The sequence below is a fragment of the Electrona antarctica genome (assembly GCF_951216825.1).
Source record: "Electrona antarctica genome assembly, chromosome: 22".
Classification (NCBI taxonomy): Eukaryota; Metazoa; Chordata; class Actinopteri; order Myctophiformes; family Myctophidae; genus Electrona; species Electrona antarctica.
Genome location: NC_136805.1, coordinates 16,828,565 through 16,839,247, shown reverse-complemented (window position 1 = coordinate 16,839,247; position 10,683 = coordinate 16,828,565). Strand labels below are relative to the sequence as shown.

General features: G+C 44.5%; 2 protein-coding genes across 2 annotated transcripts; one reads left to right on the top strand and one right to left on the bottom strand.

Annotated features, from left to right (window-relative positions):
- g6pc1a.1 (glucose-6-phosphatase catalytic subunit 1a, tandem duplicate 1) lies at positions 1-3,702 on the bottom strand (the record flags this gene model as incomplete). The annotated part of the gene is made up of 5 exons (XM_079492261.1): positions 1-503; positions 867-982; positions 1,332-1,437; positions 2,931-3,040; positions 3,485-3,702. The coding sequence occupies 5 exons, from the start codon at positions 3,700-3,702 to the stop codon at positions 1-3; spliced, it is 1,053 nt and encodes a 350-aa protein (XP_079348387.1).
- Positions 3,703-5,916: 2,214 nt separating this feature from the next.
- g6pc1a.2 (glucose-6-phosphatase catalytic subunit 1a, tandem duplicate 2) lies at positions 5,917-10,683 on the top strand (the record flags this gene model as incomplete). The annotated part of the gene is made up of 5 exons (XM_079492763.1): positions 5,917-6,149; positions 6,477-6,586; positions 6,865-6,985; positions 9,692-9,807; positions 9,967-10,683. The coding sequence occupies 5 exons, from the start codon at positions 5,917-5,919 to the stop codon at positions 10,467-10,469; spliced, it is 1,083 nt and encodes a 360-aa protein (XP_079348889.1). The 3' UTR covers positions 10,470-10,683.

Below are 10,683 nucleotides of genomic sequence, written 5' to 3'. Positions count from 1 at the left end.
TCACAAGTTCTTGTAGCTTTTCTTTCCTGGGAAGATCCAGCACAGAGCCCCGGGCACCAAAGCAGTTGGGATTAAAAGCGCAACTGCGCTCTTAATGAAGGACAGTCCATGGAACAGCACCTTGTCTTTGGAGGAAAATGTCATCCCATCCAGCAGCTGCAGCAGCAGTAGTGAGACTACTATACAGCCCACCCTGAAAGCTCTGCTGCTGCTCTTAGACTCTGTGTAGAGTGGCGAGTGCAGACCCAAGCCCAGGCCAAACAGGGTCCCCATGTTGCGCAGCAGGCTGGCGAACGGGGTGCTGTCCATGTGGACCCACTCTGCCCTTATGCACCATTTCTGGGCTTTCTCCAGCGTCCACAGCAGGTCCACGCCCAGACTCTTGAGTAGCAGGTAGAAGCCAACAGCGAAGGAGGTCAGGAAGAGGGTGACAAAGAAGTACTTCATCATGCTGGCACTGTAGATCCACTCCACCCTGGATATAGCCTCTGCCACTATTATACCTAGAAGTGAAGATGGACCGTTATGTATATAGAAAAGCTTTGCCTGCCCTATAATGATATGCACAAAAATGGGATGCCAGGTTGAAAGTGCTTAATTGGCCTGGACCTACGTAAGTATTGTTTGCTTATCCTGACCGTCCTGACGTCACATTAGAATTTGAGTTGCCAGTTGTCTTAAAAAGTGGGAGCTACTGTATATGCTATTGAGTGCATAATGTTGCAGACAGTACATATCAGGAGATTACAAAATGTCCTTCCTTTAAGTCCATTAACTCAGAATGGGGACTAACAGAAATAGTCAAGAAATTGCAGCCAAATGAACACAGGTTCAGTTGTCAGTCTATTCTCTCCAGGTGGGCTGACCTGTGATGACTCCAGCAATGACTTGGTGGGGGAAGTGGGCAGCCATGTAGACCCTGGACATGCAGACTAGGATCTCTATCAGGCCCATCAGCATCCACAGGCCTGCCTGCAAGAACCTGAGAGAGAGGTAACCATAATAATAGATAACCCAACTCCACCACAGTATCAGCAATTATTCCAGACCCACCTGTCGGAGCCCCCACCCCCAGAATCAGTATTTTATATTGGATCAGAATCCACTATTGGACTGTATGAAAACTGAGATTAGGAGGTCAGGGTTCAATACCCAGCCGGGTCATATCAAAGACTATAAAACCAATGTGTCGCTACTTGGATGTCAAGAGTATCAATGCTGCCATCTTGCCACAATTGAGATCTTCAAATTGAGATGTGTGAGAGTCAAACATTAGAACTTCAAGAAGAACACTTTTCAAACAAATAGTATTATTACCAAAAAAGACACACCTGTAGAGGAGAGGTGGGCAGCGTTTCTCTGCTGCCAGGAGGAGTAGAGCTGTCACCATTACATACCACACCCCTGCAGCACCCATGGCATGACCCGAAGGGCTTCCTGCAATGATCAGCTCTCTTTAACCACTTAAACTCTGACTGAAAGCCCTACTTTGTTGTACAGCAGTGTTGCATAAACAGTGAAAATAGCGGATCCACAAGGAAATGGATTCTACAGTAAAAAGCCTTGATAAAAGTGGCATTACACGTCATTCTAGGAATCTAGGAGAAGCACCAAAGTTAAGAAGAAAGAAAAAAATCACACCCGTGTGAAGTGAGTGGTGCAACTCCGTGTGGGGGTCCCCAGAACTTCCAGACCCACAGGAACGAGCCCAGGGTGCCGGCCCGGTTCCGGCGAGCCGCCCCGCGTCCGAAACGGTCGAGAAATGACAGAGTTACCGTGTGGGGGTCCCTGTGGGTCCCCGGAACATCCAGACCAGCAGGAATGCGCCCAGGGGGCCGGGCCGGTTCCGGTGAGCCACCCCACGTCCGAAACGGTTGAGAAATGACAGAGTTACCGTGTGTGGGTCCCTCTACTGTACCCTCTACTGTACTGTACTGTCACTGTACTGTACTGGCACAACCGAAATCATCATATATAGTATATATGATGAAAAAACAGCCATGCTATTTTAAAACAGCCATGCTATTTTCGTGCTCGGACGGACACAGCCACCCAGCCAGCCAGCCAGCCAGACACACATAGCTCCGTAAGGGAGTGGTTGCACCACTCAAAAAACATCACAGGAAAGAACAATATTTCTAGGTTCAGTACTGAACAGATAGAAACATCATTTTGACACACTCAAAACACGCATGCATACGCAATCACAAACGCAAATACAAACACATGAGTAGGTCATCACAATATCGATAAACAAAAGCAAACATGATATACTGTGCTTTCCAAACCAAATTCTTCTTCCAAGATATAATGTAGGACATGTACATTAATGTAAACATGATGTACCCCAGCAAGCACGGTCAGGACCTGGACGAATTAGTGACGTCTCGACTGGGGCCAGATCAAGTCAAACCAAGACTAGTCAGATCTGGCCCAGAATATCACCTGCTTTCAACCAAAATCTGTCCACTAAGACGGATGTCCCTGGATGAATCTGAGAGAGTCCGATCGAGTCCCGATCAACTTAAGTCATATCATAACTAGTCTGATCTGGCCTAGTCCTGAACGCCACCGGAGTCACCGGAGGACGTCATCATGACGTCATTTGCTTCATGAAATCAATACAATGTTCAAAGGTTAAAGGCCTTTATATGACCTGTATTTATCATTCAGTTCATTCACTAAAAGAATGCTGAGCGTACTTGCGATTTGGTATTGTGACAGTAGGCCTAATAAGTAACCAACAGAAACAGAAGTAAATCTATATTGTCTCACTATAACAGACAAATCACCATTTTGAAACTTTTTGTTTATTTTGGTTTAGTTGAACAGACTTAGATTTAGTTGATTAATATTTTAGGTAACCTCATTGTGAATTATTTCATTTTTACACTGTCAAGAATGTACAGATTCACCACAGAGCAATATACCTGGTCCAGTTTCACATGTGATAGGAAACTGCTGCAGCACAGGGGCTTGTGCTGGTTTGTAGAACTGGGTCTCATGAACCCACCAATACGGCCTCTCCCCAAAAAGAACCCTGCCATGGAAAGAAGGAACTTTTATAATGCAGGTGTCTCAAACTCCCTGGGGCCTGATCTGACCCCAGGGTTCTTTTACCTTTTTAGTATTTCAACAATTCCTACATGAAAATATTAATTTCAAACAAGTCACTTTAGTGTGCAAATGATTCAAGTTCTACTTGTCTAGCAGCTAACCACCTTTGGAAGCACAGCCATTGTCTGTCATTAGGGGAGAAAAGCAAAGAAAGACTAAATAGGTAACGTTGAGAAATACCAAAGAGATATACATTTTCTATTGTCTATTGTCTTAAATACTACTCACACTTAATTGCAGCCCCCAGGTAAATTGAGTTTGAGACGCCAGTTTTAATCTGTTTCAGATATCATAGAATTGAAAGTTAATTTAGCATCATACAAATTGCAAAATGCACGCACGGTAAAGAGAAAAGACAAACGTTTACCATTTCAGAACCAAGTTGAGCCAGTCTCCAATGACGGCCACCCAGATAAGCCTCAGCGCTACAGCTCTGTGCAAGTGGAACCAGATGGGAAAGAAGCAGAAGAACGTGGTGTGTAGATCAGCCACTGTGGATGCCAGGCTAAACCAGCTCTGATACTGGCCATACTCATTCTGCAGGTGGACTGCAAGTTCAACCCCCCAACTGTGGAAAAGATCCATGATATTGGTCTCCCTGAGAACACTGTACTCTCTGGGGTACGAGAATCAGCTGAATGAGTGAGTGAGTGTTTCGCTGGTATTCTCACCGGTGAATGTCTGTCAAATCAACTAGCTTTTTGGAGAGTTTTTCGCAGGCCCCGCTCTTGTGTTTGTGTGTGTGTGTGTGTTTGTGTGTGTGTGTGTGTGTGTGTGTGTGTGTGTGTGTGTGTGTGTGTGTGTGTGTGTGTGTGTGTGTGTGTGTGTGTATGATCCCCACTGGACTTTACTCAAGGCTAGTGAATTTGTTTGCCTTCATTACAGTGTAGACTGTAGTGTTCCCTAACCTTTACACTTGGGCCCCTTCTGCTGATCAAGCAATTGCCCCTCATACAGAGACGAAATGTTTTTATAATCGTCATGGGGGCGCCCCTCCTCCCCCCGCTAAGCCCCCCCCCCGCCGCCGCAACGGGAAAAATAAGTTGTTTTTTTCTTTCCACCCTAAACCCAAGCGTTTAGGTTCTAAACACTTATTTGTAACACTCTTTAAACGTGTCACAGTGTTTAGATTATAAGAGCATGTTTGTTTAAATGCCTTGATTGCAGCACTGAGTCATCTGGTAGGCTACTCCTTTTCATTGTGAACAAGTAGCCTAAGCAGAGTACAGTACTGTACCCTACCTGGCAGGTGAAAACAAGATTAGCATTTGAATCTTGAATCTAAGCAGAGTACAGTACTGTACCCTACCGGGCAGGTGAAAACAAGATTAGCATTTGAATGCCGGATCTGCATGTGTACAAGGGGACAGGCAACACGGCCCACCCGCCCCGGGCCCGGACAAAAGAGGTGTTAACGTGCGTTCAGACTTGGATGGTTAGAGCTGCGCGATTACATACAAAGTCAATGCAAAGACGAGAATTGCGCGAACGGGCGCGGCGCGACCTGGCGTGGTACAAAAGGGACGAACCGACTAGGCGAATATACTGTACATATTCAGGTCTAATTCATCATGGGGGCTCGAGCCCCGCCGCCCCCACGGAGTCTATGTCACTGCCCTCATAGAATGTAGAATTAGAGAAATCGTTCATCTGTCAAAGAAAACGAAGTGAACATCACTTTGGCTCCAAAGTGGATGAAATGCATCATTCCAGTTTGGGGCCCTCTATTTGGACAGTTTATTACAATGTGAGTCATGTTTCCGTTTTCTCACCTGGCCTTTTGACCTGCCATAACATTAGGTCATGTAGTCCTAACCTTACGTCCATTTTTCCTTTATGACCAGCTAGCCTATCTTGTTCTCAACCCCTATGCAATCATTTAATCATTGACCCCTTTTACATAATCCAGACAATAGATTACTGTGCAGGATCTTCACTGGCAAGAGATGTTTTTTTGTTCGTCCACCAAATCATCAACAATTGATTATGTAACTGATCTGTTCATGTCCAGTTGACTATGACTGGTTTCACTATTTCACAAAACATCTAAAGGTTTGCAGAGATACAAATGTCATGTCATTTATGTAATACTTGATGGCACATGCTAGCTGTTACTGTACTGTAAAGTATGTAAGGCCTAAGCGGTTTTATCTTTAAATATTTCATTTATTTCAGTCACTAGCCTCAAGAGGCTTTGCCTTTTGCCATGCACCATTGTAAATATGTTATTGATAATTGCCTGGTTAAATAAAGGTTAAATAAAAGCAGATAATAGTAAAAAAAAGAAAGGGAAAAAAGGTTTTAAACTTTGCCTAACAGTGTATATCTGGACAATGTTGATTACGAAAAGCTAACTAGTAATGCTGTTCGATAAATTACAGAGAGCTGGTTTTCTGTTCATAAGACACAATAAAGAATGTGTGATCTTGTTATACTGTAAACTTTAGGACCATGTGGTCGGGTTAACTTGGACCTCATTGATCAATCATCAGTAGACTTCCTTTCGAGGCATTTGACATTTTTCTTCTTTTTCTTTCCTACCATTTTTTTGCACTTGTTCGTGAGATCTGTCTCTCAGTGACAGCGAGCGCGCACCTCCCAAACTCCCCAGTCTCCTTGTGTTTTATTACACATGTGCAAGGTCCAAAGATCAGTTGTGCATGCCTTTGGGTGATGGGTCCGGTCCCTCCAGTATAAAAAGCCCCTGCGGTTATCTCACAAATGACAGTTCGAGACAGTTCTGTCTACTCTTTCTCACGTAACGCACCACTGAGAATCCCACCGGGAGGGGTGCTAAAGATGATTAACACTATAATGGATGCCATGCAGGGCTTTGGGGTGAGCACTACACACTACCTGCAGACCAACTACAAGGACGCCCAGGGCCTGTTCCTCTGGGTGTCGTGGGCAGCAGACCTCAGGAACACCTTCTTTATCTTCTTCCCCCTTTGGTTCCATCTGCGCTCGTCGGTGGGCATCAAGCTCATCTGGGTGGCAGTGATCGGCGACTGGCTTAACTTGGTATTCAAATGGTGAGAAAGTAATCACTTCTTTCTCGCACGCACGCACGCACGCACGCATGCACGCACGCACGCACGCACACACGCACACACACACACACACACACACACACATTGTGCCAGTTTAACAACTTTCAACCTGGTGTCCCTATTTTGGGCATTTCATTATTATTGGGCAAGTCAGCCTGCTATTTGAGGGTCCATGGGTGCATCATTGCTAAGGGCCACAATTCATGAAGACTTGCTATTGATACTTTTAGGCACTTTAAATGTTGCAGTTTAGTCACTACATACTACTGTTGCAGTTAAATCACTATATATTCCTGTTAATCTCTTTAGGATTCTATTTGGGGAGAGACCTTACTGGTGGGTGCATGAGACACCGTACTATGCCAACACCATTCGTCCTCATATTGAACAGTACCCTATGACATGTGAAACTGGACCAGGTAAGAACTGTCATTCACACATGAATCACTATTTGCTCTTTAGTCTTAGTTTACTGTACTTTAGGTTAACTGAAGCAAATAGCATGATTCTTCAAAATGTTTAATGATATCATTGTCTTTTCTTAAATTTAAACTGTGGCAAGAATAAGGTTTGAGTTGAGTGCCATGCCTAAACAAAAAGAAGAGAAATAATTGTCCCTGTTAAATAAACGTATAAATAAAAATAAAATAAATCAACTATTCCAACTACTTAGATTTACCCATGTCTGTTTCTGCAGGCAGCCCATCCGGCCACGCGATGGGAGCTGCAGGTGTCTATTACACACTGGTGACCGCCATCCTGGCCATTTTGTCCATCAAGAAGAAATATTCCAACAAAAAATCCGCAGACAAGAGCTGGTGAGTTCCAGAACAAGTACTGGCAGTTCCACAGAGCTGAACTCTTCTATCCATCCTATCCATGACGTTAGCGTTGTTGACCATTTTCCTTTCCGAGTGCTTATCAGCCCAGACGTCCTATCTGTCCAGCACAGTGGTTGATTATTGACATACCTTGGGAACGAGGGGTGTTGTTGCAGGGTTGTATACACGTTGTGACATACTGTCAGAGTTGGATCTGGGGGGGCCTTTGATATTGCCCCTTCTAATTATTATTTTTGAGGGGCGCTATCTCCTCCAACGTCTGGCTTTCAGAAATTACGTCATATGGCGGCCAAGTCTATGGACTTTTGCTTTAAGCAGTGACGTCATGTGGCAGTTACAGTGGGTGCCCCCCTTTTTTATCGCCAGTATTACTAATAATACTGATTAAAAATCACACCCGTGTGAAGTGAGGGGCGCTCTTATCATCTTACAACATCAATTACAACATAATGTTTGTTTAAGCAACAGGTGCTAATGTTTGTTTTAGTCCTCAACACAAACATTACATTTCTCTTTATTGTCTATGGCGTTTTCTTAAACAAGCATAGTTGAAAAACAAACATTAAAGCTGTATATAGGAGGGGCTAGCGCCCCTCAAAAAATTAAAACATTCTGACCAATCAGAATTTGCGTCCTCACCTTCGTCATCAATGTTTGTGTTACGCAATGTTTGTGTTTACAAAACACTGAAAATTGTCCATTCATTGTCAATGGCATTTAATGTTACAAGTTACATACACTAAAAGCTGGACATAGGAGGTGCTAGCGCCAAATATAGCTGCAAGCAGTGATAAGACTGGGTCAAGCCGTTAAAAGCAATAAAGAAAAAACGTATACACAATATGCACAATGAGCCATAGAAACCGTATACATTAAATTAACAAATTATCTTAATCCATTGAGACCTGGAACGCATCCATGTCACGTTAGCGTTTAACCACATTAACCATTAACCCATTTTGGGGCGGGAACCCCTTTTGGTGTTTTAAACATTGTTATAATTTAGCTATTGAAAAATAGCAGATCTACAAGCTCATAGCGCGCCACCGAGTGGCGCGCTATGAACTTGTAGGTCTGCTATTTTTGAAAAATCGTTAAAATGTGCCTCAAATCTTTCCGAAAATTGTCATGATGTAGAAAACATTTTTTTTTTTATTTCGACGTCAGGCCTGAATGGGTTAAAGGAGCATTCAGTGATTTGGGTGATTTGAAAACCACCCAGTCTGCCCCGGTAACAAAATGTGCACATGCACACGTACTACAGTGAGGGGAAGTGCAACAGGCCAACAGCATGTGCACCAAGGCCACCCCACTCGATCATGATTGGAGGAAGGCCCCTCTCATCCTGATTGGATGAAGGCTTTGCCACCCGCCACCAATACTGAAACTAGGGTTTTTTGACCCCAGGGGCTCACTGGGGACAGGGAGGAACTCCTCATATGGTCAGCACACTCTATAGTAGGGAGGATTATCAAAAAAAAAGAAGAAAATAAGTGATATTTGAATGAAGTGAAATCACTGAATATACCTTTAAATAGCTGGTTGAAGACTGGAGATGACATCACTTTTTTATTACACTGATTTGCTGAAGGAGTTGTCTGTCAACGCTGTACTCCAGCTGTGGTCCAGACTCCACACAAATGAATGAAAATGCGATTTCAAGGGGTAACCAAGTGGTTAACCAAGCTACGAAAATCTTTGACGTTGCTGTTTTGACGTGAGAGCAGATCATATAATTAATTCATTGGGAGATCTAAAAGGTCAAAGGTCTTTTGATGAATGACTGTGAACTTCAGTCCTTGAGCGATTCTCACAACCCTCTAGCATATTGCCGAATTTTGTGGAGAACGACAGCACAGAACTGCCAAAACTGCGAAAAATGGCGGAACCTGTACGAAAACAATAAGGGTCGTTGTTCCCTTCGGGCTTATTATTATTACTTGCGCAAGCAAGCAAGTCATGTTTTCAGTCAGGTGCTACGATGCGCGTGTTTGGGGCCAGCACATGTTATGACGTCATATGCTGGCCCCAAGCTGACCGTGCAGGTGTGTTTTTGTCATGCTACGAAGCATATGTCCCATGACGTGATGAAGATATGTACCAATGTCCCTTAGAATGCACGTGATATGATGTCATACGGACATATGGAAGCTGACCGTGCAGGTATGTTTTCCGTGAATCGTGATGAAGATTATGTACCAATGCCAGGGTATAATTGGTTGACGATGGTGACGTAATGATGATACGTTTCAGTGTCAAGTACATACGCATCAAACCACCCAGCCGATCACATTATACCACCAACCACTCAGAAAACTACATATACATACATATAGACATGTACACATATATGGACATATGAGCATATTACGTGATGAATATATGTACCAAACTACCAATGCCATGGTATAGTTGACGGTGACGTAACGATGATTTTACCATACTTAAAAATACGACTTGTTTTCCTTCAGAAGCAAGGTACGTAGCAAATAGCTAAATCTAATAATGTGAGACTAAGATTTGAAAGTTTATAGCGGTCTACAGCACTTGCACGCTCTGCTTGCGCACTAGTAGGCCATTTATGGCCTACTTGTGTGCAACAAGCAAGTAGGCACTCGACAGAGTGCAGTTCTAGTTATTATTATTATTATTTTGACACTCATTGGGTCTGTATCTCGGCAGGTATCTGAAGGCCATTCTGTGGTCTGTGTTCTGCGGTGTCCAGGTGTGCGTGTGTCTCTCCAGGGTCTTCATCGCCGCTCACTTCCCCCATCAGGTCATAACTGGTGTCATAACGGGTCAGTACAGTAATATTTATTATCAATTGGGTGGCCTGAAACCCTGCTCGCGATATCCTGACCCGTATCATGATTCTGCAGCGAGACGAAATACATTTCTAAGTTTCTAAGTTGTTTAATATTCCCTTGTGTGTTCTGATGTGATTCATTCTATCTCAGGTATGATTGTGGCCGAGGCCTTCGACAGAATCCAGTGGATCTACAGTGCCAGCATGAAGAATTACTTCTTTGTCACCCTCTTCCTGACCTCCTTCGCTGTTGGCTTCTACCTGTTACTCAAGAGTCTGGGCGTAGACCTGCTGTGGACACTGGAGAAAGCCCAGAAGTGGTGCATAAGGGCAGAGTGGGTCCACATGGACAGCACCCCCTTCGCCAGCCTGCTGCGCAACATGGGGACCCTGTTTGGCCTGGGCTTGGGTCTGCACTCGCCACTCTACACCGAGACCAAGAAAAGCAACAGCACCCAGGTCAAGGCCGTGTGTGTCGTCAGCTCCCTGCTCCTGCTGCACCTGTTTGACTCCTTCAAGCCCCCCACGCACACCGCCGCCCTCTACTACCTGCTGTCCTTCTGCAAGAGTGCCACGGTGCCCCTGGTCACCGTCAGCATCATCCCCTACTGTGTGGACAGGGTGCTGAGCCCGCAGAACAAGAAGAGCTCATGAGAGGATCGCGCAGAGAGCTCAAGACACACTCTGATGAAGCGGGAGCCTGCGTGTGGCAGGTCTGCTCAGGTCCGCATGTGGTCTGCACTCTGCAAGGGACAGGTCTTGGTCTGCCCAAAGCTTTTTGCTCTGGTGCTTTGTGAGAAAAATACACAGTAATACTATCTTGGTGTTCGTTTAATTCTGAATAGTGTACAAATGGATCCAAATGGAC